Source organism: Microcaecilia unicolor, chromosome 9 (assembly GCF_901765095.1).
Source record: "Microcaecilia unicolor chromosome 9, aMicUni1.1, whole genome shotgun sequence".
NCBI classification, from domain to species: Eukaryota; Metazoa; Chordata; class Amphibia; order Gymnophiona; family Siphonopidae; genus Microcaecilia; species Microcaecilia unicolor.
In genome coordinates, this window is record NC_044039.1 from 226,008,206 (window position 1) to 226,036,086 (window position 27,881).

Below are 27,881 nucleotides of genomic sequence, written 5' to 3' on the forward strand. Positions count from 1 at the left end.
TTCAACTGAAACCATGACTTCAGCCTCAGACTGACACAGGTCTCAGCTAATCAAATGCCGACAGACAGCGGAACGCTTGGAAACCAGACCAATCGTAGCCCTGCATGGCAGAGTTAGCGACCAGAGCGCGTGACGGCCGGGAGGGGACTCACAGGGATTGACAGGTGGCGTTGGCAGTTTGTCTGATCAGCTGAGCTCGTGCTTGCTCTTCCCGCCGCCCGCGTTGCGGAAGATGGCGGCGACGCTGCTGGCGGCACTTCTGCGGCCTCGTCTAGGTCTGAGGACCAGGTACCAACCACATAATAATATAAATAAATAATATAGGCAGCTTTACGTGATATAGATAAATCCACCCTCATATAATAATATAAATAAGATATAGGTAGCGTCTGAAGTATAAATAAATAATATTTATGCACGTTATGTAATATGTAAGTCCCCCATTATATGTGCATTACTGAGTGGCCTGGGGTTTACCCTGGAGTTGCTGGTGGGTGGGAGACTGGGGGGTGTCAAGGGAGGGAGGCCCAGCCCAAGGGGAGTAGTCATAGTAACATAGTAGATGACGACAGAAAAAGACCTGTACGGTCCATCCAATCTGCCCAACAACATAAATTTTCAGGGCACAGACTGTAGAAGTCTTGCCCAGCACTAGCCCTGCCTCCCAAACACCGGCTCTGGCTTCCTATCCGTTTCCGCATACAGTTCAAACTCCTCTTATTGACCTATAAGTGCATTCACTCTGCAGCTCCTCAGTACCTCTCCACTCTCATCTCTCCCTACGTTCCTCCCCGGGAACTCCGTTCACTGGGTAAATCTCTCTTATCTGCACCCTTCTCCTCCACCGCTAACTCCAGACTCCGTTCCTTTTATCTTGCTGCACCTTATGCCTGGAATAGACTTCCTGAGCCGGTATGTCAAGCTCCATCTCTGGCCGTCTTCAAATCTAAGCTAAAAGCCCACCTTTTTGATGCAGCTTTTAACTCCTAACCCTTGTTCACTTGTTCAGAACCCTTATTTTATCATCCTCACTTTTAATATTCTCTTATCTCTTGTTTGTCCTGTTTGTCTGTCCTAATTAGATTGTAAGCTCTGTCGAGCAGGGACTCTTCATGTTCAAGTGTACAGCGCTGCATACATAGAGTGGCCTAGGGGTTAGGGTGGTGGACTTTGGTCCTGAGGAACTGAGTTTGATTCCCACTTCAGGCACAGGCAGCTCCTTGTGACTCTGGGCAAGTCACTTAACCCTCCATTGCCCCATGTAAGCCGCATTGAGCCTACCATGAGTGGGAAAGCGCGGGGTACAAATGTAACAAAATAAATAAAATCTAGTAGCAAATATAGAAATGATAAGTAGTAGTAGCAACACCAAACAACAGCCGGCATGGTTAAAAACTGAGGTGAAAGAAGCTATTAGAGCTAAAAGAAAATACTTCAGAAAATGGAAGAAGGAACCAACTGAAAATAATAAGAAACAGCATAAGGAATGGCAACTCAAATGCAAAGCACTGATAAGAAAGTCAAACAGGGACTTTGAAAACAGATTGCATTAGAGGCAAAAACACATAGTAAACATTTTTTTAGGTATATTACTACTACTACTATTTAGCATTTCTATAGCGCTACAAGGCATACGCAGCGCTGCACAAACATAGAAGAAAGACAGTCCCTGCTCAAAGAGCTTACAATCTAATAGACAAAAAATAAATAAGGTAAGCAAATCAAATCAATTAATGTGAACGGGAAGGAAGAGAGGAGGGTAGGTGGAGGCGAGTGGTTACAAGTGGTTACGAGTCAAAAGCAATGTTAAAGAGGTGGGCTTTCAGTCTAGATTTAAAGGTGGCCAAGGATGGGGCAAGACGTAGGGGCTCAGGAAGTTTATTCCAGGCGTAGGGTGCAGCGAGACAGACGGCGCGAAGTCTGGAGTTGGCAGTAGTGGAGAAGGGAACAGATAAGAAGGATTTATCCATGGAGCGGAGTGCACGGGAAGGGGTGTAGGGAAGGACGAGTGTGGAGAGATACTGGGGAGCAGCAGAGTGAGTACATTTATAGGTTAGTAGAAGAAGAATATTAAAAGAAGTATATTAAAATCAGGAAGCTGGCAAAAGAATCGCTAGATGACTGAGCGGTAAAAGGGGCGATCAGGGAAGACAAAGCCATAGTGGAGAGAATAAATGAATTCTTTGCTTGGGTCTGCACCGAGGAAAACTTGGGAGAGATACTGGTGCCAGAAGTGGTATTCAAAGCTGACGAGTCAGACAAACAGAATGAAATCTCTATAAACCTGGAGGATGTAATCGGGCAATTTGACAAATTGAAGAGTAGCAAATCTCCTGGACCACATGGTATCCATCCCAGAGTACTGATAGAATTGAGGAATGAACTGTTAATAATATGTAATTTATCTTTAAAATCGAGCATGGTACCGGAAGATTGGAGGGTGGCCAATCTAACGCCAATATTTTAAAAAGGTTCCAAAGGGAATCCGGGAAATTATAGACTGGTGAGCCTGACTTCGGTGCCGGGCAAAATGGTAGAGATTATTATAAAGAACAAAATTACAGAGTATATTCAAAAGTACGGATTAATGAGACAAAGCCAACATCCATTTAATGCAAGGAAATCTTGCCTCACCAATCTATTATATTTCTTTGAAGGGGTGAACAAATGTGGATAAAGGTGAGCCGGTTGATATTGGTTGTCTGGATTTTCAAAAGGTGTTTGACAAAGTACCTCATGAAAGACTCCAGAGGAAATTGGAGAGTCATTGGATAGGAGGTAGTGTCCTATTGTGGATTAAAAACTAGTTAAAAGATAGGCAACATAGGGTTGAATACATAGTAACATAGTAACATAGTAGATGACGGCAGAAAAAGACCTGCACGGTCCATCCAGTCTGCCCAACAAGATAACTCATATTTGCTGCTTTTTCTACTTTGATTTGTACCTATGCTGTTCAGGGCACAGACCGTATAAGTCTGCCCCGCACTATCCCCGCCTCCCAACCACCAGCCCCACCTCCCAACCACCGGCTCTGGCACAGGCACAGACCGTATAAGTCTGCCCAGCACTATCCTCACCTCCCCAGCCCTGCCTCCCAACCCCGGCTCTGGCACAGACCGTACAAGTCTGTCCAGCACTATCCCCGCCTCCCAACCACCAGTCCCGCTTCCCACCACCGGCTCTGGCACAGACCGTATAAGTCTGCCCAGCCCTATCCCCGCCTCCCAACCACCAGCCCCGCCTCCTGATCTTGACTAAGCTCCTGAGGATCCATTCCTTCGGCACAGGATTCCTTTATGCTTAACCCACGCATGTTTGAATTCCGTTACCGTTTTCATTTCCACCACCTCCCGCGGGAGGGCATTCCAAGCATCCACTACTCTCTCCGTGAAAAAATACTTCCTGACATTTTTCTTGAGTCTGCCCCCCTTCAATTTCATTTCATGTCGTCTCGTTCTACCACCTTCCCATCTCCGGAAAAGATTCGTTTGCGGATTAATACCTTTCAAATATTTGAACGTCTGTATCATATCACCTCTATTTCTCCTTTCTTCCAGGGTATACATGTTTAGTTCAGCAAGTCTCTCCTCATACGTCTTGTAACACAAATCCCATACCATTCTTGTAGCTTTTCTTTGCATCGCTTCAATTCTTTTTACATCCTTAACAAGATACGGCCTCCAAAACTGAACACAATACTCCAGGTGGGGCCTCACCAACGACTTATACAGGGGCATCAACACCCCCTTTCTTCTGCTGGTCACACCTCTCTTTATACAGCCTAACAACCTTCTAGCTACGCCCACTGCCTTGTCACACTGTTTCGTCGCCTTCAAATTCACACTGTTTCGTCGCCTTCAAATGGTCAGTATTCTCAATGGAGAAGGGTAGATAGTGTGGTTCCCCAGGGGGTCTGTGCTGGGACAGCTGTTTTTAATACATTTATAAATGATCTAGAGATGGGAGTAACTAGTGAGGTACTTAAATTTGCTGATGACATAAAACTATTCAAAGTTGTTAAATCAATGCAAAGTGATGCACTTAGGGAGTCGAAATCCACGGGAGATGTATGTGTTAGGCGGTGAGAATTTGATATGTACAGACAGGGAGAGGGATCTTGGGGGTGATAGTATCTGAGGATCTGAAGGTGATGAAACAGTGTGACAAGGCGGTGGGCGTAGCCAGAAGGATGCTAGACTGTATAGAGAGAGGTGTGACCATCAGAAGAAAGGAAGTGTTGATGCCCTTGTACAAGTCGTTGGTGAGGCCCCACTTGGAGTATTGTGTTCAGTTTTGTAGGCTGTATCTTGCTAAGGATGTAAAAACAATTGAGGCGGTGCAAAGAAAAGCTACAAAAATGATATGGGATTTGCATTACAAGACATATAAGGAGAGACTTGCTGACCTGAACATGTATACCCTGGAAGAAACGAGAAATAGAGGTGATATGATACAGACGTTCAAATATTTGAAAGGTATTAATCCGCAAACAAATCTTTTCTGGAGGTGGGAAGGCGGTAGAACTAGAGGACATGAAATGAGGTTGAAGGGGGGGCAGACTCAAGAAAAATGTCAGGAAGTATTTTTTCACAGAGAGCGTGGTGGATACTTGTAATGCCCTCCCACGGGAGGTGGTGGAGATGAAAACGGTAATGGAATTCAAAAATGCGTGGGATAAACATAAAGAAATCCTGTTCTGAAGGAATGGATCCTCAGAAGCTTAGCGGAGATTGGGTGGTAGCACCGGTGGTTGGGAGGCGGGGCAAGTACTGGGAAGACTTCTATGATCTATGCCCTGAAAATGGCAAGGATAAATCAAGGTCAGGTATACATATAAAGTAGCACATATTGTCAGCTAGCACCCCTCCGTGCTGTCCGCTCTCACTTGAACACCTCTCCGTGCTGTCCTTCTTCGCCCGCCCAATTGGGGCTAATCCTCCTCCTCCTATTGCTGCAAGCTCCTGCTTGTTAGTATTCCACCACAGATCATGCTTCGTCTGCTAAGTTCACCCTAGCCGGCCGCCAGCCAATCAGCTCCAGGCCGGCCGGCCTACCGGACCGGATATCTCAATTCTGTCCCCTGGGCTTTCCCTTAGGAAGAGGACTGCCTCTACTTTGAGCAGACCCAGTATTCTCAGTTTTAGATAAGTCACAAAGTTACTTACTCCCTGACTCCTCTCCAGCCCAGGGGATGAAGCCAAATGCTTCTCTACTAGTCCTGTTCCGGGCACAGGCACCTTCAATCTATTTCCCTACCCCCCCCCCCCCCTTTGAGCATTCTAATTCAAAGTTCCCCTCGCCAGTTCAAATGTTCTTCAGTTCAAAGCTTTCCCTCTACTATATGAATCCACTCCTTGGGCTAGCAATTTCTACTTGCTAACCCTAGGGACCCACCTCCCTCATTTGTCAGCACTGCTTCCTGACAACCACCCACTCAGGTCTGGAATTCATACAGTTTTCCCCTGGACTTACTTTTCTTTAGCCCCTCTCCTGCTACGAGCAAAAGCTGTTAAGTCCATCTCCTCAGGCTCCTCTTCCCTCCTGCTGCTTGCCAGTCCATATGCTCGTTCACTCCCTCCCCCAGCAGGTGTGCCTCATTCCCCTCCTCAGACTTCATTTCCCAATCAGCCTCCTCCCCCCTGCCTCTCTGGGAAGGAAAGTCCTCCCCCTCCTGTTTCCTGCTTAACTCAGGCTTCTGGGGCTTGTAGTCTCTGTAGTCACCCTCTCTCCTCTTGAGCTTCCTATCTGGAAGGAGGGCCCCCCTTCTCCCTTTCCCCTTCTGAGTATCTACCCATTCCTCACATACCCCCCCCCCCCCCCTTAAGTGATTGCTAGCCCGCTTCCTCCTCCTACTCTCTCCTTCCGGGCTAGCAATCCTGCTCAGAACATCTACATGGGGCAGCAACTTCCCTGCCCTATGCTCAATGTGATATTGAAAGGGTTGCAATGCCAGATACCACCTCGTCAGTCTAGCATTGCTATCCTTCATCTGCGCTAACCACTTTAAAGGGGCATGGTCAGTAAACAGCTTGAATGGCCTCCCCTCCAGATAAAACTGACATTTCTGTATAGCCCATTTTACTGCCAGACATTCTCTCTCAATGGTTGCATACTTGGTTTCATGCGGGAGCAACTTTCTGCTCAAATATAGCACCGGGTGCTCTTCCTCCCCGTAAACCTGCGATAGCACTGCCCCCAACCCGGTGCCCGATGCATCCGTGTGCAGGATAAATTCCTTGTCAAAATCCACGGCCCTAAGTACTGGTTCCTCACAGAGTGCTTGCCGCAGAGCTACAAAAGCCCCCTGCTCTGCGTCGCCCCACCTTAACCGATTGGGCTTATCTTTTCTCAACATTTCGGTCAAGGGAACTGCCAAAGTAGCAAAGTGAGGAATGAACCTTCTATAATACCCCACTAGTCCCAAAAATCCCCTCATTTGCTTCTTGGACTCAGGACGGGGAAACAGTTGAATGCTTTCAACCTTGCCCTGCAATGGTCTTATCTGGCCATTCCCCACTTTATAGCCCAAATACTTCACCTCCCTCTGAGCGAAATAACATTTCTGGGGGTTAAGGGTGAGCCCTGCTTCCCGGAAAGCCTTCAATACCTTCCCCACCTGAAGCAAATGTGACCGCCAGTCCTGGCTATGAATGATGACATCATCAAGATATGCGGCCGCATAAGCTTGATGCGGTCTCAGCACCTGATCCAACAGGCGCTGGCAGGACGCCGCAGCGGAATTCAAGCCAAAGGGCATCCGCTTGAACTGAAACAGGCCGAGAGGCGTACAAAATGCTGTTTTCGGCCTGGCTTCAGCAGAGAGCGGAATCTGCCAATAGCCCTTTGTCAGGTCCAGCGTAGACAAAAACCGGGCTGACCCTAGTCTATCCAGTAATTCCTCTATCCGTGGCATCGGATACGCATCCGGGGTAGCGAGGGCATTAACTTGGCGGAAATCAATACAAAAACGCCACGTTCCGTCCGCCTTGGGCACCAGCACAACCGGGCTTGCCCAGGGGCTGTGGGATTCCTCAATCACCCCAAACCTCAACATTTCCCCTACTTGCCTATCCACCTCCCGCTGTTTTATGGGAGACAATCTATAGGGCTTCTGCCTGACCACCTTCCCTTCCTTGGTAGGAATATTCCTAATCAGCTGTGTTTCCCCTGGGTACGGAGTCAGCACATCCTCAAATTCACCCAAAAGAGCCCTTATTTGCTCCTTTTGGTGCCCCTCTAACGCCTCCCCTACGTGCAACTCCCCCTCAGAACACATCTCGGATATCTGGGGTCCTAGGTCCTCCTCCACTAAATCCTCCGCCGTGGCCCACCCCACCTCTCTGATATGCCAAGGTTTAATCAAATTGATATGATAAGTTTGTTTTTTTCCCCTCGCATTCCTCACCTCATAAGTGACAGGCCCCAACCGCCGGACTACCGTCATGGGGCCTCTCCAATTACCACTAAATTTGTGCGGATTGTCGGCGACCATAATCAGCACCTTATCCCCTATCCCCACTTCCCTTTCCCGGGTTTTTTTATCATAGGAAGCTTTCTGGTATTGCTGTGCAGCCTGCAGTTTGCCTCTAGAGTAGACCCCCAACCTCCTCAAGCGCCCCTTTAAATCCTGCAGATAGGATACTACGGTGTTATCTTCCAGCTCAGGGGGTACCCACCGCTCCCTCACTATATCCAAGACCCCCCTGGGTGCTCTACCAAAGAACAACTCAAAAGGGGACACTCCAAGGGAGGCCTGTACACACTCCCTTGTTACATACAGAACAAACGGTAGTAACTGATCCCAATGCTCCAAGTGAGGGCCCAGTCCCTTCCTAAGCAGTGTCTTCAGGGTCTTATTAAATCTTTCTACAAGTCCATTCGTCTGCGGATGGTATGCAGACGTACAAATGGGGACAATACCAAAGGCCTCCCAGACCTGGGCCAGCGCCTGTGATCTAAAATTGGACCCCCTATCCGTGAGCACCTCCCGAGGAAACCCTACTTCACAAAAAATGCGAATCAGTTCTGCAGCAATGACTTTAGCCGAAATACTACGTAAAGGAATGGCCCACGGGAAACGTGTGGCCATATCCATAATTACTAAAATATAAGAGAACCCCCGGGTTGATTTTTGAATAGGACCAATTATATCCATCGCAATCCGACCCAGGGGGACCCCTATCCGAGGCAATGGATGTAACGGTACCCTCCCCGGTCCCTGCTCTGACACCTTCTGACACAAAGGACAAGACTCACAATATTTTTCAACCTCTTTATAGATACCTGGCCAATAAAAGCGTCTTAACAACTGGGAAACAGTATTCTGGGCTCCTTTATGCCCTCCCAAAGGGTGATCGTGGGCTAACCGTAACAGTAGGTTCCTGAACCCTTGGGGCACTACTAACTGTCTCCGTCCATCCTCACCCACCCCCCCAACAATCACCCGGAAAAGCAGCCCTTTGTCCACCACAAAACCAGGTCCCTGAGCCCCTCCGCCCCCTTCCCTTACTCGCCCCCAGGCATATTGCAGCGTGGGGTCTGCCAGCTGCTCCCTCTCAAAAGAAGGGAATTGCTCCTTCAACTCCTCCGCTGCCGCAGGGAAATCAGTCTCCTGTTCCAGTTCCCTCATGGATACCGCTCTTTGGCGCTGAACTGTCTTCTTATGCCCCCCGGTATCTCTGGTTTTCCCTGGAGAACCCAATATCTCCATTTGAAAAGGAAATATATGGGATAAAGCCTGCTCCTGCCCCTCCTCCCCCTTCTGCTGCGCCCGGGTAACTACCAAACCTTCTCTCTCCCTTAAATACTGTGAGAATGGGGCCAGTCCCTTCCCAAGATAAGGGTTTGAGGCAACCTGGGCAGCACCGCCGCCCAGACCCAATGAGCTCCCAACGGTCCTACTATCCTCACATGCCGCAGCGGGTATCTAGTAGAAGCCCCATGTACACACTGTATAGTGACCTCCTGTTGCCTCCTCCCCACCCTCCCAGCTCCTTTCACCCTGATCTGTTCCCACAAGGACTGGGCCATCATGGTCTGATCCGCGCCGGAGTCCAACAGGCCTTCCACCTCCACCCCCATCACTTCCACTTGTTGGCAGAATTCCTGCCTGCCACCCCTTCTCCCTCCGGCCACCAATTGCAATTTAACCACACAGTCCCTCCTCACATGGCCCTTCCTCCCGCACCGATAACACATTCTCTCGTCCCCCTTACCCCCCTCCCAACTCCTCATGGCCTTTCCTTCCGGAGCCCCGCTCCCCTTAGGACTACCCAGACCACCCCCCGGCTGGGCCCCTTTGCGGGCACAATGTTGCGATTCTAGGAAGCACTCCATGCTTTGAATTGCTTCCTCCAGGGTTCCGCAACCTCGTTTAATCAAATCTACTTGAAACCCCCTTGGCAAGGACTCCAAGAACTGTTCAAGAACTAGATCTTCCATTATTTGTTGCATTGCCCTTCGTTCTGGCTCCAGCCACTTCCCCGCCAAATCACTTAATTTCTGAGCCAGTACCCTAGGCGTTTCCCCTTCTACCCACTTGAACTCCCGAAACCTCCTCCTGTACGCATGTTTACTTAGCCCAAACCTGTCCAAAATAGCTGATTTCAGCCTTGTATAATCTGTTATATGTCCCGTGGGTAGGGCCCGAAAGGCAGCTAAAGCCTCCCCAGACAGAGCAGGAGCTAGTCTTATCGTCCATTGCTCCTGCGGCCACCCCGCTGCTAACGCCACCCTCTCAAAGGCCCCCAGATAATCTTCAATATTATCCATTTCAGTCAATTTCCCCCACGGAAGCCAGTTCACCCCCACATGCCCTACCAGTCCAGGAGGTCCCTCGCCCCGCACAGTTGCACCGCTCTCGCCAGGCACCTGCCCTCTGCCGCCGCCTCGTAGGAGTTCCTGAAATAGGTCCAACAGGGGTTGCTGCTGAGCTCTGGAAGCCGCCAACGACTCCTCCATAAGTTTATGTGCCATTTCTTGCTGCTTTTGGAATTGATGTGTCATAAAGGCGAACATCTCCTTCGGATCCATCCCGACTACCTTGACCCTCCACCTACAAGGAAAAAGGAGAGAAAAAACACCAAGTGTGGCCTTTTCACAACACTCTTACTTCTCCCTCCAACCCCTCCCAGCTCCCGATATGCTCACCAGAAGCTGGAGGGTTTTCCGCCTGCGGGTTTAAGCTCCCCAGCTCTCTCGTCTGGCTCGATTCTCCGCCCTCCTCTTCGGCTTACTGGAACCAGGGCTCGACCGATCCCACCACTGCCACCATTTGTCAGCTAGCACCCCTCCGTGCTGTCCGCTCTCACTTGAACACCTCTCCGTGCTGTCCTTCTTCGCCCGCCCAATTGGGGCTAATCCTCCTCCTCCTATTGCTGCAAGCTCCTGCTTGTTAGTATTCCACCACAGATCATGCTTCGTCTGCTAAGTTCACCCTAGCCGGCCGCCAGCCAATCAGCTCCAGGCCGGCCGGCCTACCGGACCGGATATCTCAATTCTGTCCCCTGGGCTTTCCCTTAGGAAGAGGACTGCCTCTACTTTGAGCAGACCCAGTATTCTCAGTTTTAGATAAGTCACAAAGTTACTTACTCCCTGACTCCTCTCCAGCCCAGGGGATGAAGCCAAATGCTTCTCTACTAGTCCTGTTCCGGGCACAGGCACCTTCAATCTATTTCCCTACCCCCCCCCCCCCCCCCCCCCCCCCTTTGAGCATTCTAATTCAAAGTTCCCCTCGCCAGTTCAAATGTTCTTCAGTTCAAAGCTTTCCCTCTACTATATGAATCCACTCCTTGGGCTAGCAATTTCTACTTGCTAACCCTAGGGACCCACCTCCCTCATTTGTCAGCACTGCTTCCTGACAACCACCCACTCAGGTCTGGAATTCATACAGTTTTCCCCTGGACTTACTTTTCTTTAGCCCCTCTCCTGCTACGAGCAAAAGCTGTTAAGTCCATCTCCTCAGGCTCCTCTTCCCCTCCTGCTGCTTGCCAGTCCATATGCTCGTTCACTCCCTCCCCCAGCAGGTGTGCCTCATTCCCCTCCTCAGACTTCATTTCCCAATCAGCCTCCTCCCCCCTGCCTCTCTGGGAAGGAAAGTCCTCCCCCTCCTGTTTCCTGCTTAACTCAGGCTTCTGGGGCTTGTAGTCTCTGTAGTCACCCTCTCTCCTCTTGAGCTTCCTATCTGGAAGGAGGGCCCCCCTTCTCCCTTTCCCCTTCTGAGTATCTACCCATTCCTCACAATATGAGTTTATCTTGTTGGGCAGACTGGATGGACCGTAGAGGTCTTTATCTGCCATCATCTACTATGTTCCTATGAGGGGCATAATCGAACGTTGCCAGCAAAATAGGTCGCCGGCGATCTATTATGGCGGCGGTGCAACAGCTGGCCGGAACCATGTTTTCGAAAAAGATGGCCGGCCATCTTTTTTTTCGATAATACAGTTTAGCCTGGCCAAATGCCAGAGTTCGCCAGGTTTGAGATCGCCGGTTTTGTTTTTCAGCGGTAATGGAAAAAAATGCCGGCCATCTCAAACCTGGCGAAATTCAAGGCATTTGGTCGTGAGAGGAGCCAGCATTTGTAGTACACTGGTCCCCCTGACATGCCAGGACACCAACCGGTCACCCTAGGGGGCACTTCTAAAAATTAAAAAAATATATACAAATAGCTCCCAGGTCCATAGCTCCCTTACCTTGGGTGCTGAGCCCCCCAAATACCCCCAAAACCCACTCCCCACAACTCTACACCATTACCATAGCCCTTATGGGCGAAGGGGGGCACCTACATGTGGGTACAGTGGGTTTTGAGGTTTGGAGGGCTCAACACTTACCACCACAAGTGTAACATGTAGGGGGGGGGGGGGGGGGGGATGGTCCTGGGTCCACCTGCCTGAAGTCCACTGCAACCAACAAAAACTGTTCCAGGGACCTGCATACTGCTGTCAGGGAGCTGGGTATGACATTTGAGGCTGGCAAAAAAGTGTTTTATTTTTATTTGTTTAGTGTGGGAGGGGGTTGGTGACCACTGGAGGAGTATGGGGAGGTCATCCCCCATTCTTTCCGGTAGTCATCTGGTCAATTGGGTCACCTTTTTGAGGCTTGGTCGTGAAAATTAAAGGACCAAGTAAACCCGGTGAAATACTGCTTAACGCCGCTTTTTTTTTTTCCATTAGCCGCGAAAGCCAGCCATCTAGTAGCCACGCCCATGTCCCGCCTTTGCTTCGCTGCCGACACGCCCCCTTGCACTTTCACCGGCACAGCAACAGGAAAGCAGCGATGGTGTCAAAAATGCAACTTTCGATTATGCCGATTTCGCCGCTTTTGCGAAATCGCCGGCCATCTCCCGAATTATGTTGGAAGATGGCCGGCGATCACTTTCAAAAATAAGCCTGTATGTGTTATGTATGTCATCTACTATGTTACTATGATTGTGAAAAGCTATAAGAGGACTTTAAGAGACTGGGCGTCTAAATATAGTGGAATTAAAAAAGGTACAGAGAAGGGCGACGAAAATGATAAAGGGGATGGGACGACTTCCCTATGAGGAAAGTCTAAAGACTAGGAGACTGGGCATCTAAATGACAGATGATGTTTAATGTGAGCAAGTGCAAAGTGATGCATGGAAGGGTTGGAAGGAAAGGTTTGCCTTCTTGCGGATGACACAAAAATAGCCAATACAGTGGATACCCTCCTAGAGGAAGTAGAAACGATGTGAAGTGATCTCCGAATGTTAGAAGAATGGTCGAGAGTCTGGTAGTTAAAATTTAAAGGCAAGAAGTGCAGAAACCCGAAAGAGAGATACCGGATAGGAGGGGAGAGATCAGTAAGCTCGACTCAGGAGAGAGACATTGGGGTGTTGGTGTCTGAAGATCTAAAGGTGAAGAAACAATGCGACAAGGCAACAGCCATAGCCAGAAGGATGCTAGGCTGCGTAGAGAGGGGTATAACCAGCAGAAGAAAGGAGGTGTTGATGCCCCTCTACAAGTCATTGGTGAGGCCCCACTTGGAGTATTGTGTTCAGTTTTGGAGGCCGTAACTTGCTAAAGATGTAAAAAGACTGGAACAGGGGCAAAGAAAAGCTACAAAATGGTATGGCATTTGCGTTGCAAACCGTACGAGGAGAGACTTGCTAACCTGAACATGTATACCTTGGAGGAAAGGAGAAACAGGGGTGACGTGATACAAACGTTCAAATATTTGAAAAATGTTAATCTGCAAACAAATCTTTTCCGGAGGCAGGAAGGCAGTAGAACTAGAGGACATGAATTGAGGTTGAATGGGGGCAGACTCGGGAGTAATGTCAGGAAGTATTTTTTCACAGAGAGGGTGGTGGATATGTGGAGGCCTTCCCGCGGGAGGTGGTGCAGATGAAAACGGTAATGGAATTCAAACGTGCTTGGGATAAACACAAAGGAATCCTGTTTAGAAGGAATGGATCCATGGAATCTTAGCAGAGATTAGGTGGCGACGCTGGTAATTGGGAAGCGAAACCGTTGCTGGGCAGATTTCTACGGTCTATGCCCTGATCGTGACTGAATAGATATGGATGGGCTGGAGTGTAAATTTTAAGGGGTTTCAACGTTAGCTTCAGAACTTAGTACAAGAACAGTACTGGGCAAACATCAACGTTCTGTGCCCTGAGAATGGCAAGAACAAATCAAACTCGGGTATAAAGTATCACATACCATGTAAAATGAGTTTATCTTGTTGGGCAGACTGGATGGACCGTACAGGTCTTTATCTGCCGTCAGTTACTATGTTACTATGCAATATACGTAAAAAAATGTTTACTATGTGTTTTCACGTCCAACGCAATCTTTTTTTTCAAAGTCTCTCTTTGCCTTCCTTATCAGCGCTTTGCATTTGACTTGACATTCCTTATGCTGTTTCTTATTATTTTCATTTGGTTCCTTCTTCCATTTTCTGAAGTATTTTCTTTTAGCTCTAAGAGCTTCCTTCACCTCACTTTTTAACCATGCTAGCTGTCGTTTGGTCTTCCTTCCTACTTTGTTAATACACAGAATATATTTGGCCTGGGTTTCCAGGATGATATTTTTGAGCAGCATCCACACCTGATGTAAATTTTTGACCTTTGCAGGTGCTCCTCTTAATTTTTTTTCTCACCGTTCTTCTCATTTTATCATAGTCTCCTTTTTGAAAGTTGAACGCTAACGTATTGGATTTCCTGTGTGTACTTACTCCAAAGCCAATATCAAATCTGATCATATTATGATCACTGTTATCAAGTGGCCCCAGCACCATTACCTCTCGCACCAGATCATGTGCTCCACTAAGGACTAGGTCTAGAATTTTTCCATCTCTTGTTGGCTCCTATACCAGCTGCTTCATAAAGCAGTGCTTGATTTTGTCAAGGAATTTTACCTCCCTAGCATGCCCTGATACATTAACCCAGTCAATATCGGGGTAATTGAAATCACCCATTATTATTGTGTTGCCCAATTTGTTTGCGTCCCTAATTTCCTTTAACATTTCTGCATCCGTCTGTTCATCCTGACCAGGCGGACGGTAGTACACTCCTACCGCTATCCTTTTCCCCTTTACACATGGAATTTCAATCCACAGTGATTCCAAGAAGTGTTTTGTTTCCTGTAGAATTTTCAAAATTTGATTCAAGGCTCTCGTTAATATACAGTGCTACCCCTCTACCAATTCGATCCACCCTATCACTATGATATAATTTGTATGCCGGTCTGACAGTGTCCCACTGGTTATCCTCTTTCCACCAGGTCTCAGAGATGCCTATTATGTCTAATTTTTCATTTAGTGTAATATATTCTAACTCTCCCATCTTATTTCTTAGGCTTCTGGCATTCGCATATAGATATTTCAAGTTATGTTTGTTGTTCCTATTTACATCTTGCTCAGTACTTGATAGTGTTAATGTGCAATCTTTTGTCTGATTTTTATTTAAGGACACCTGATCAACTATGGTCTGTTTTGCAACCTCGCTATCGGGATACCCTATCTTCCCTGTTTTGGCTATATCTTTGAAAGACACCTCATTCCGAGCCATGTATTTTTGAATGACTGTCGACCTTCCCCCATGTTCTAGTTTAAAAGCTGCTCTATCTCCTTTTTAAATGCCAGCAGCCTGGTCCCACCCTGGTTAAGGTGGAGCACATCCTTCCGGAATAGGCTCCCCCTTCCCCAGAATGTTGCCCAGTTCCTAACAAATCTAAAACCCTCCTCCCTGCACCATCGTCTCATCCACGCATTGAGACTCCAGAACTGTGCCTATCTCTTGGGCCCTGCATATGGAATGGGTAGCACTTCAGAAAATGCTACCCTAGAGGTTTTGGATTTGAGCTTTCTACCTAGGAGCCTAGAACCTCTCTTGCACATTTTCCTATGCCATTGGTACCCACATGTACCAAGACAACTGGCTCCTCCCCAGCACTATCTAAAATCTTATCTAGGTATCTAGGCTGGCAAGTGACCATGCGATCCTCACGTCCACCAGCCACCCAGCTATCTACATGCCTAATAATCAAATCACCAACTACAACAGCCATCCTAACCCTTCCCACCTTGGTAGTAGCTCCTGGAGACATATCTCTCGGTGCACGAGGATATTGCATTCCTTGGTGTTCTGGTCCTGTCTACAGGATTACTTCCAGCTGCACCAGGGTGATGCTCTCCTTTTAGAAGGTCTCCCTTCTCCAAGGTAGCACAGGGGCTGCCAGATTGGTGGTGGGACTTCTCTACAATGTCCCTGTATGCCTCCTCTATGTACCTCTCTATCTCCCTCAGCTCCTCCAGTCTGCTACTCTAGCCTCAAGAGAACGGACTCGTTCTCTAAGAGCTAGGAGGTGTTTGCATCGAGCTCATTCATATGACATCTCACCAAATGGAAGATAATCATACATGTGACACTCAATGCAAAAGACTGAATAGCACCCCTCTCACTGCTGGACTACTGTCTGCATCTTATTATAGAGTTGTTTAATTAAAACTTCTCAAGGTACTAGGGATATCAGATGAATATAATGATCCTTTTGACTGGTGTAATTTGTAATTTATTTAGGGTTTGCTTCTTAGAAACTAATTAAATGTAATTAATTTTTTTTTTTTTTTACATTTGTACCCCGCGCTTTCCCACTCATGGCAGGCTCAATGCGGCTTACATGGGGCAATGGAGGGTTAAGTGACTTGCCCAGAGTCACAAGGAGCTGCCTGTGCCTGAAGTGGGAATCGAACTCAGTTCCTCAGTTCCCCAGGACCAAAGTCCACCACCCTAACCACTAGGCCACTCCTCCACTCCTAATTAAAACTCATCTTGCTGTCCTAATTAGAATAATTGACTATAAATGAATAGTTGAGCTAGGGGTGGGTGGGAATGAGGACTGAACCGGGCCCTTCTGTACCTTCTAGAGTATCTGTTAATGCTGTGGCAGAAAATTCAAGTTTTAAAACTATGGTGACTAGAGTATGGAGACTAGCTAATAAAGTTTGCTTGCTTTTTTATTTTTAAATTCTGTGTTTATCAATATCCTACAGTTCCTCTTTTAAAAATAACTTTCTTTTAGGACAGTTTAAGCTTTGCTAGTATCCTTTTTTTACTCTTGGCTGTTAAATTTCTACCTCTAGAGAAAGGTTCAGTTTAAAAATATAGGGAAAAGGGATTGTACACTATGGAAACTAGTTAATAATGCTTGCTTCCTTGTCATCAAACAGATGAAGCCATTATGTATGGGTTGTGTCCATCAACCAGCAGGGGGAGATAGAGAGCACTCAACTTTTCACAGTGCCTCATGGCCAGCTAGCTCCACTGCCTCTTCAGTATTCTCTATCTCCCCAAGCAGGGTGGCTGCAGCTTCTTCGAGCTCCATCAAAATTCTGCCTGGGGGTGGCTCCTGGCTTGCCAGTTGTTAGCCGGGGTGTTAGAGGCTATAGCAGCTTCACTTTGAAGGCACATAGGTCAGCCCTTTCCCTGCCTTACCCATGCCCCCCGTGGATGTGGACATATTAGCTTGCTTTTCCCTGTCCTTTCCCACTCAGTGGATGCAGGCACATTGGTTCGCCTTTCCCTGCCTTTCCCACTTATCTGAGCCTCCGGAGTGTTTTTATTTACCTCTTTTGCCTCTGCTTGCCTCACAACGTTAAATAAATAAATAAATAAATAATTAAAGTCGTGTCGTGCTTTAGCGCAGCGATCTTGGAAAAGAGGTTTTTTTCTTGAGATTCTTCTGCAGGACCGGAGCTGTGATACTCGGTCTAGTGAGGTAAGAGTGTTTTCTGACTCCTCCGGAGTGGGCCCGCGATCGGGACGTTTTTGGCGCTCACCGCCATTTTTGAATTTTACCGCCGTTTTCGGCGATGGCTGCGGAGACTGTAAAGCGCTGTTCTAAATGTGGCAAGCGCAAATCAGCAGTGGGGCTCTATAATTTGTGCTGTACAGATGGTAGAGCCAGCCCGAGCATGGCGAGCGGCGATCTTTTGCGCTCTGAGCTGGCAGCGGACGCCATTTTGAATTTTCCACATGGCACGGCCTTCGTTGCAACGGAGAGCCCTGAATCCGGGGAGGGGGGCCCCTCTGAGTGAGGCTAATAATAGAGCTGATAGCCCTGGGCAGGATCTGGGCGGTCAGGGAGCGGTTTTCTCCCCTGATTTTGTTTTAATGCTGCATAGGGCGTACATGCTTAAAAGAGCTTTTCCACAGGGATCTTCGGACCCTCTGCCTGCCCCCCCCGGTGGATCCTGGCCTTTTGGAGTTGGCTTTGCCTGTTTCTTATCCTCCTGATAAACGCAGAAGGGCTAATTCCCCTTCTGAGAGGGGTGCACCCCCCCCCCCCCCCCCCCCCCCCCCCCGTGGTCGGTCTATGAGGATTCTGAGGGGTGTGGCAGAACTTCTTGGGCTGAGGAGCCAGAGTTGGGTGCAGAATTGCCACAGGAGCTTGATGATCCGTCTGCGGTGAGGATTTTTCCACCGCAAGGAGCTGCCAGCGCTTATTTCAGATGCCTTACAAGCCCTCTCGATTCAAGATCCTGGGAGTGGCACAGCCTCCTCTGTTAATCCAAGGATGGCTAGTACCAGAAAGCCTGCTCGAGCCTTTCCTTTGCATGACTCCATCCAAGAGCTTATTTCGGCCCAATGGGCTGACCCCGAGGGACCTTTGAAGGTTGCCAGGGCTATGGGGCAATTATACCCTCTGAGTGAGGAACATTTGGCTCGCTTTGCAATGCCTAAAGTGGATGCCCTGGTCACGGCTGTGACAAAGAGAACTACCCTCGAAGGAGGTGTTGCCCTGAAGGATATTCAAGACCACAGGTTTGATTCAGCTCTGAAGCGGTCCTTTGATTTGGCAGGTCTCACTGTTCGGGCGTCTGCATGCAGTTGTTATGCTGCTAGAGCCTGCCTGGCTTGGTTACAGCAGGCAGTGGAACAGCCCGGTGATGGAGCGGAGACCTTATCTGAAGTGGCTCCGCGGATGGAGTCAGCCTTGTCTTTTTTGGCTGGCGACTTTATGATATGGTCAGAGCTTCGGCTAAACAAATGGCTGTAGCAGTGACGGCTCGCCACACTCTTTGGCTACGACATTGGGCGGCGGACATGGCCTCTAAGCAAAGGTTGGTGAAGTTGCCCTTTCAAGGCCTTCTCCTGTTTGGTGATGAGCTGGAAAACATTGTTAAAGGCCTGGGGAATTCCAAACCTCAGCGCTTGCCCGAAGATAGGCCGAAGCCTTCCTCTAAGGGCCAGGCGGTCCGCTCCTCTTACAGACCTCGCTTCCGTGAAGCTAGAAGGTACCGCCCGGGGCGTGCTGCTGGGTTCACTTCGCATGCCCGCTTTCAGCAGAGAAACTCCTTTCGCTCGGACAAACGTTCCGCAGCTGCCGGTTCAAGGCCTGGAGTTCAGGGGCGACCCTCTCAATGATGGTGCGCCGGCCTCCTCCTCGTTTCCCTCTTTTTTGAGGAGTGGGCCAAAATCTCCGCAGATCAGTAGGTCTTGGACCTGATCAGAGACGGATACCGAATAGACTTTGATGCCCCAGTGAGAGACGTGTTTGTGGAGTCCCGATGCGGTTCTGCCGCCAAACGGGCGGCGGTAGAGGAGACTTTGCACAGTCTGTGCCAGATAGGGGCTGTGACCCCAGTGCCTCCCGCCGAACAAGGTCTAGGCTGCTACTCCATTTACTTTGTGGTGCCACGAAAAGGCGGGTCTTTTCGCCTGATCCTGGACTTAAAAGAGCTAAACAAATCCTTAAGAGTGCGGCATTTTCACATGGAAACTCTGCGCTCCGTCATTGCGGCGGTACAGCCAGGAGAGTTTCTCATGTCTCTGGACCTGAAAGAAGCTTACTTGCACATACCAATTTGGCCCCTGCACCAGAAGTTTCTGTGGTTTGCGGTGTGGGGAAAACATTTCCAGTTTCAGGCCTTGCCTTTTGGCCTCGCCACAGCTCCCCGAACCTTCTCCAAGGTAATGGTGGTAGTAGCTGCCTTTCTCAGGCGAGAGGGTATCCGGGTTCACCCGTACCTAGACGACTGGCTCATCAGAGCAGACTCAGAAAAAGAGAGTCATCTAGCTACAGCCAGAGTGGTTTCAGTCCTTCAATCTCTGGGCTGGGTCATCAATATGGCCAAAAGTTACCTGACCCCCTCGCAATCTCTAGAATATTTGGGGGCCAGGTTCGACTCAGCCTCGGGCTATGTGTTTCTTCCCTAGCAAAGGCGGTGCAAGCTTCAGAATCAGGTCTGTCTGCTCCTGAGGATGCTCCGCCCGCGAGCTTGGGACATTGTCCAGCTGTTGGGATTGATGACGGCCACCTTGGAAGTGGTGCCATGGGCGAGAGCGTACCTGAGACCTCTACAGTATTCTCTACTTCAACAATGGTCTCCAGTATCTCAGGATTATCAGTGCAGACTTTCTTGGCTCCCTGCGGCCCGCCTCAGTATGGAGTGGTGACTCTCAGACAGCATGTTGCGTTGGGGAATGCCGCTGGCGCTCCCCGATTGGTGCCTAGTGGTGACAGATGCCAGCCTGAAGGGCTGGGGCGCACATTGCCAGTAGAAGCATGCTCAGGGTCTGTGGACGCACGACGAGTCGGAGTGGTCTATCAACTGCCTAGAGTTGAAAGCGGTGTTTCTGGCTCTTCTGGCCTTTCAAGTGATCCTGGAAGGATTGGCTGTCCGAGTGATGTCGGACAACACAACAGCTGTGGCCTACATAAATCGACAAGACGGCACTCAATGCAGAGCTCTAGCCGCGCAGGCTGAACAAATTTGCCACTGGGCCAAGCTGCATCTACAGTCCCTGTCAGCAGCTCACATTGCAGGTCAGAGCAACGTGCAAGCCAACTATCTAAGCAGGCATCAGATCGATCCAGCGGAGTGGGAACTAGCAGACGATGTATTCCTGCAGATATGTCCCAAATGGGGCAAGCCAGTGATGGATCTTATGGCGACCAGTTCCAATGCCAAAGTCCCGTGCTTCTTCAGCAGACGGAGGGATCCTCGCTTTGCCGGGTTGGATGCCTTGGCTCAACCCTGGCCCATGGGCTTGCTGTATGTCTTCCCTCCGTGGCCCTTGATAGGGCGAGTGCTCCTGCGGATTCGGCTACATCCAGGAGAAGTGGTGCTCTTCGCCCCGGATTGGCCCAGGAGGCCTTGGTATGCGGACCTCCGACAGATGCTGTTGGAGGCTCCCTTTCCGTTACCTCTGGTTCCGCACCTGTTGTCACAGGGTCCGGTGGCCATGGAGGACGCCTGCCACTTTGGTCTTATGGCATGGCGATTGAGAGGGCACAATTAAGAGATAAAGGCTACTCAAATAAGGTAATTTCCACTCTCCTGCAGGCCCGTAAGCGCTCCAATTCCGTGGCTTATGCCAGGATTTGGCGCCAGTTTGAAGTCTGGTGTGTTTCAAGAGCGCTTTCTCCGTTGCGGGCTCCTGTCTCGCCGATTCTGGACTTTTTGCAGGATGGTGTACACAAAGGCTTGACCTATAATTCCCTGCGGGTGCAAGTGGCAGCATTGGCCTCCCTGCGTGGCAAGGTTGAAGGCGTGTCCTTAGCTGCTCATCCAGATGTGGCACGGTTTCTTAGACGGGTGCTTCGGCTCCGTCCTCCCGTGCGGGCACCTTGTCCAGCTTGGAACCTGGGGTTAGTATTGAAGGCCCTTCAGGGGGCTCCCTTTGAACCGCTTCGGCGTGCTTCAGAGAAGGATTTGGCACTGAAGGCCGTCTTTTTAGTGGCCATTACCTCGGCGAGACAGGTATCAGAGCTCCGGGCGCTGTCCTGTAGAGACCCTTTTCTGCAATTCTCAGAGTCAGGGGTCACGGTTCGGACCGTGCCTTCCTTCATGCCTAAGGTGGTTTCAGCGTTTCACCTAAACCAGCCTGTTTTTCTTCCCTTCTTTGTTGAGGAGGAGTTTCCAGATTCATTTGGGCAGTTGCACCTTTTGGATGTGCGCAGGACTCTGTTGCAGTATCTGCGAATTACAAATTCTTTCAGGACCTCTGATCATCTTTTTGTGCTGTTTGCAGGTCCTCGCAGAGGGTCTTCAGCATCTAAAGCCACTATTGCCCGTTGGCTCAAAGAAGCTATCTTTTCAGCATATCTGCTGTCTGGCCGGGCTCCGCCTGAAGCCTTTAAGGCACATTCCACAAGAGCGATTTCCTCTTCCTGGGCGGAAACTGGAGCACTATCTCTTCATGAGATTTGCAGTGCTGCAACATGGGCTTCTAAGCTCTCTTTCGCCTGACATTACAGGCTGGATGTGGCTGCCAGGAGGGATGCGCGTTTTGGAGCACAGGTGCTAGCGTGTGGTGTGGCTTGTTCCCACCCTATTTAGGGATTGCTTTGTTACATCCCATACGTAATGGCTTCATCTGCTTGATGACAAGAAAGGGAAAATTAGGTTCTTACCATGATAATTTTCTTTCCTTTAGTCATAGCAGATGAAGCCATGAGCCCTCCCTGTATGATTGTATTGCAGTGATTCTGATTTTAGGTGCTGTTTGTATAATTATGGTACAGCCAGAGACCCCCCCCTACTGGAATGCTGGCAGGCCCAGTCATAGAGCTCAGGCTGAGTCAGAAATCTGATGGCTGACATAACTGGGAGCTTACTAGAAAAGTATGGCCTAGTTGTTAGCACAGATAGAGGCCTGATGGTAAAGCCAAGTGTAGTTGTCTGGCTTAGGAAAATGCCTGAATGACTTAAATTGGAAAGTTAGGTCAAGGAAAAAATGAAACAAAATGGAAGATTAGAGAATTAAAATGGAAACTATCAGTTACAAAGTGGACTTTTCTCTAATCTAAGTTAGAAAAACAAGTTGAGAAATGAATGCATCATGCCAGGTGCAAGGAAATGATTAAGAAAAAGGGGTGTCAACTTTGCAATTGGGCAAGATTGTGGTCAGCTAGCTTGGGATAAACAACTTAACATGGTAGCTTATGGGCCCCATTACTTAGAATGGAGATATGAGAATATATAAGGTGGGTAGATTTTGGGCGTGCCAGAAGACCTTCTGACTTGCTACACGAAGTGCTGTCCGGCCGTCCACCTATCTGCTTGTATTCCTGATCCTACTGTGTTATTGTGGTAAGATATAATAAAGGTAATTACCCTTGCTATCTGTCTTCTCTCCTTCTTAACTAATGAGTAGCAGGATGCTTAACCTCCTGAGCCTAAATTAGTTATGGGTAGGACCCTTACACATCTACTGATATTCACGGATATCAGGAGTCAGATGAAAGAGGTCATGTTAGAGAAATATATTTTAAGCCTTCTGGGAGACTCCCCTCGTCCATTTGGACACATGTCCATTGTGGGAGAGGGGCAATTCTTCCTGGGATAGAAAGGAAGAATAAAAACATGTTCTTGTTTCCTGAAGTTATATTCCTTCCTTGGGGAGTCGGAAAACAGTCTTCAGGATTCTTGTTACAGTTATAGGAGGATGAGTTCATTCCCTCCAGTTAATGCTTTGGGAGGATGAGTTTATTCTCTCCAGGAGGATGCAAGTATTCCCTCCGTTTATACAAAGTGGAGGACGAGTTTATTCCCTCCAGGAGGATGAGTTCATTCCCTCCTTTTTTGAGTTTATGCCCTTGTTAAGGGGCCATTATTCGCTGTGAGGAAAGTTCATGTTATTCCCATTGCGGTTTGCCATACTGCTTTGGAAGCTTCAAATACTGAAGAGGCAGTGGAGCTAGCTGGCCATGAGGCACTGTGAAAAGTTGAGTGCTCTCTATCTCCCCCTGCTGGTTGATGGACACAACCCATACGTAATGGTTTCATCTGCTATGACTAAAGGAAAGAAAATTATCATGGTAAGAACCTAATTTTCCCTTCTCTCTCTTTTATTTTTATTTTTTCTAAGACTGAACTGGGCCCTACTCTGCCTTCTAGAATCTATCTGTGGCAGAAAATTCAAGTTTTAAAACTATGGAGAAAGGGTATGGAGACTAGCTAATAAAGTTTGCTTGCTTCTTTAAAAAAAATTGGTTTTAATTCTATGTTTATCAATATCCTACAATTCCTATTTTAAACTCTAATCTTTAAGTTACCAAGCACAGAATAAAATAAAGTCACTTACCCACAGAGATGTCCTCTTCTCTCAGAACTCCTCAGAAAGAGAGTTAAGTGGGACCTTTCCTCTCAATATAGTTTGAATTCTAAGGAGGCTGTTTCAATCAAACCCTTTGAAGCTAGCCCAGTAATCAGATTGACCTTAGTAACCTTTGCAAATATTCTTCTTCCTCACACCTTTTTTAACACCTGATTCAGGACAGTAGTACTGCTATGCTACCTTTCCAGCAGGCAAGAACAGAAAATAACTTTCTTTTAAAACAGTTTAAGCCTTGCTACTATCCTTTTTATACTCTTGGCTGTTAAGTTTCTACCTCTAGAGAAAGGTTCAGTTTAAAACTATAGGAAAAAGGGATTGTTCTAGACTAGTCTGGTAGGGCTAAAGGAAAGAAAATTATTGGTTAAGACATAATTTCTCTAGTTCTAAACATGTAAGGGATAAGGGGATCATAAAATAGACATGTGCTTTTTGGCGTGGGAGAGAGTAGGCTAATGGTTAGAGCACTGAACTGAGAACCAGGGAAGGCAGGGTTCTTGGATAAGTTACTTAATCCTCTACTACCTTAGGTTCAGATTTAGATTGTAAACCCTCTGGGGACTGGAAAACTCCTACTGTATCTAAATGTAACTTGCCTTACTATTACTGTAAATGTGTGAGCTAAATGCAGATCCCTTTTCCTTGTTCAGGGTTATGCCTGTGGTGCCTACACCTTCTGTGTTTTAGAATTATGGCAGCAGTGGTCCAGGATTCTGTGAACTTTGCATCATTATTATTGGATCCTTTTGGATTTACAGCTGTATAAAAACACTCTTGTCTTCTGCAGATCAGTGGTGAGAGACCCTAAAACCCTGTCACAAAGTGTTGTTGACATTTGCCAGACCGCAATAAGATGGGAAGGCACATCAAATCCAGGAGAAACAGAGTCTGTACCACTAGGGGAAAGAATCCTCCTAACTGACAGCTGTGCAAAGGTGAGAGTCTGTTGTTTGTTCATTCTTGTTTTTGTTTCTGGCCCACGTCTATATTAGATTGTAAGTTTGAAGAAACAGAGATTCTATATTTGGTTGCACTATATACAGTTAATAATCATCCATAGCAGTGTGCAAGGATTATTTACAGACTGGAGCAGATGCAATGTCATAGGCACTCCAGCGATCTCCATTTGAGCCTCTTAAATGGGCTTCTGAGAAGGATGTGACTCTCAAGACAGTTTTCCATATCATCAAGCTGATCAATCCATAGACTGGTGGGTTGTGTCCATCTACCAGCAGGTGGAGATAGAGAGCAAACTTTTGCCTCCCTATATGTGGTCATGTGCTGCCGGAAACTCCTCAGTATGTTCTCTATCTCAGCAGGTGGTGGTCACACACAGCAGCAGCTCTGGCTAGGCCTCCAAGCCTAATTTTTAGGTTTTGTTGAGTGCCTGGGGTTGAGGGCTCTTTTGAGCAAGTGCAAACCTGGTGGTGCCAGGTCCCTCCTTTTCTCCCCCCTCCCGCTGGCTCCGTTAAAAAAAAAAAAAAAAAAAAAAAAATTTTGAACGTCCTTAAAGGCGTTTATTTCGACGTTTATTTAAGCGTCTATTGCAGCTACTCACTGGGACACCAGGTCGTTACAACTCGGAGCGGACAGCAGGTAATTTTTACCTTTTTATAGCGGGCAGGGGGTTCCCCGATTCTTCTCCTCGTGGCATATGGCGTCGGAGGGCGAGGGCGCAAAGGGTCGCTCCCCGGGTCGCTTGAGCGCTTCTAGAGGGGATGCGGGGGTCTTAAAGCCTGATTCGCCCTTGTTGGGTGACAGTTTCGTGACCGATGAATGTCCCGGTCCTTCCTCCGGCGTGGCGGTTTTTCCCGCCATAAACGCCCATCCCCCGCTCCTCGCCTCCGCCATCTTGGCCGGCCACGCGACTCGGACGGCTTCTTCTTGGGCCGCCCTTGAGGTTGGAGACATTAATGCCATGAACGCCCTTAATTTGGGCGACGGCACAGAAGCGGCTAAAGTTAAGAGCCGTTCTTCCCGCGCGGCTCCTTCCCGGAGTTTCGCGCCGGACGCCATTTTGGATGCGCAGCATGTCTCTCCCCCGCTATTGCGAGCGCCGGTTGAGGGTGCGTCTAGGGCTGTTGCCCAGGCTGCGGAAGTGCACAGTCTGGGGGGTTTCTCCCCCGAGTTTGTTTTGCTGCTGCATCAGGCCTTCCTCATGCACAACGCTGCCCCTGCTCCCTCGTCTGGTAAAGAGGTTGAGGTTCCCAGAGGTAAACGCCCTCGGGTTGATTCCCAGGCCTTGGAGGAATTTGTTTCCTCCGATGTAGATGAGGGCAGCGTGTCTGAGGTCTCCCAACGGTCCTTTGCGGATTCCTTGGAGGAGACGGATCCCCGCTTGGATGGAGCGGATGACCCCTCTGCAGCGCGGCTTTTTAGCCCAGAGGATTTGCCCAACCTGTTGTTACAGGCCATGGACACTTTGAAGATTTCCTCTCCGGAGGACGTCTCTCCCTCAGCCCCTGTTGGCTCTGCCATTATGCTGGGGACGAAGCGCCCGCCTAGAACCTTCCACGTGCATGATGCCATGCACACCTTAATTTCGGCTCAATGGGATGTCCCAGAAGCGAGCCTTAAAGTGGCTAGGGCTATGTCCCGCCTCTATCCTTTGGCTGTGAGTGAACGTGAGGCCTATCTGTGGCCTACCGTGGATTCTTTAATCACTGCGGTGACTAAGAAAACGGCGTTGCCGGTGGAAGGTGGCACGGCCCTAAAGGACGCCCAAGACAGAAGATTGGAGGCGGCCTTAAGGTCGTCCTTTGAGGCAACTGCTTTAAGTTTGTAGGCCTCAGTTTGCGGCTCCTATGTGGCCAGGGCGTGCCTGACTATGGTGCAGCGGGCTTCCCCCTCGGATCATTCCTTGAGGGCTGATTGGCCGGCCATGGAATCGGGCTTAGCCTATTTGGCAGACTTGCTGTATGATGTCTTGAGGGCCTCAGCGAAAGGCATGGCTCAGACAATCTCTGCGCGGCGGTGGCTTTGGCTGAAACATTGGTCTGCTGACCACGCCTCTAAATCCCGCCTGGCTAGGTTGCCTTTTAAAGGCAAGCTGCTCTTTGGGGTCGAGCTGGACAAAATCGTGACCGATCTCGGCACGTCTAAGGGCAAGAAATTACCAGAGGTCAGGGCTCGGGCTAGTACTCGTCCCGGTACCTCCAGAGGACGGTTGCAGGAAGCCCGTCGGTACCGCCCGGGCAAGTCGGGTTCCTCTGCCCCCTCTTCCTTCAAGAGGAATTTCTCCCCCAAGCAGCATTCCTTTCGCAGAGACCAGCCGTCCCGGAGGTGCTCCCTCCGGTCCTCCCCCAGGGTCTCGTACCCAATGACGGGGTCTTGGTCCACGCCCCAGTGCAGATTGGAGGACGGCTGTCCTCGTTTCTGGGCGAGTGGACCACAATAACTTCAGACGCGTGGGTGCTGGAAGTCATCAGAGACGGCTACAAACTAGAGTTCTGCCGACCCTTAAAAGACGGGTTTGTACTCTCTCCCTGCAAGTCTCCGGTCAAAGCTGTGGCAGTGCAGCAGACCTTGGACAATCTGATCCGCCTGGGCGCGGTCGTTCCGGTGCCAGAAAGTCAGCTTGGCAAGGGACGTTACTCCATTTACTTTGTGGTACCAAAGAAAGGAGGTTCTGTCCGGCCTATCCTCGACCTCAAAGGGGTCAATCGGGCCTTGAAAGTGCGGCACTTTCGCATGGAGACTCTCCGCTCTGTTATAGCGGCAGTGAAGGCAGGAGAGTTCCTGGCATCCTTGGACATCAAGGAAGCGTACCTGCATATTCCCATCTGGCCTCCTCATCAACGCTTTCTGCGTTTTGCAGTCCTGGGACGACACTTCCAGTTCAGAGCCCTCCCTTTCGGGTTGGCTACTGCTCCGCGGACCTTTTCCAAAGTAATGGTGGTCATCGCGGCCTTCCTACGAAGGGAAGGGGTACAAGTCCATCCTTATCTGGACGACTGGTTGATCCGAGCCCCCTCTTATGCAGAGTGCGGCAAAGCTGTGGACCGGGTAGTTGCTCTTTTGAGCTCCCTGGGATGGATCATCAACTGGGAGAAGAGCCAGCTGCGCCCGACTCAGTCCCTGGAGTACCTGGGAGTTCGATTCGACACCCAAGTGGGCAGAGTGTTCCTGCCAGACAATCGGATTGTCAAACTTCAGGCTCAGGTGGACCAGTTCCTAGTAGCCTCTCCCCTTCGGGCTTGGGACTATGTGCAGCTGTTGGGCTCTATGACGCCACGATGGAAGTTGTGCCCTGGGCCAGGGCTCATATGAGACCACTTCAACACTCTTTGCTGCA

The 27,881-nt window shown here is 49.1% G+C and overlaps 1 protein-coding gene across 1 annotated transcript in view; it reads left to right on the forward strand.

Annotated features, from left to right (window-relative positions):
• Positions 1-136: 136 nt before the first annotated feature.
• Positions 137-27,881, forward strand: part of ISCA2 (iron-sulfur cluster assembly 2) — a 63,635-nt gene continuing 35,890 nt past the window's right edge. The window contains exons 1-2 of the mRNA XM_030214268.1: positions 137-288; positions 24,375-24,522. Of these exons, the coding sequence (XP_030070128.1) occupies positions 233-288; positions 24,375-24,522 (204 nt within the window). The 5' untranslated portion in view covers positions 137-232. The remainder of the gene's footprint in view (positions 289-24,374; positions 24,523-27,881) is intronic.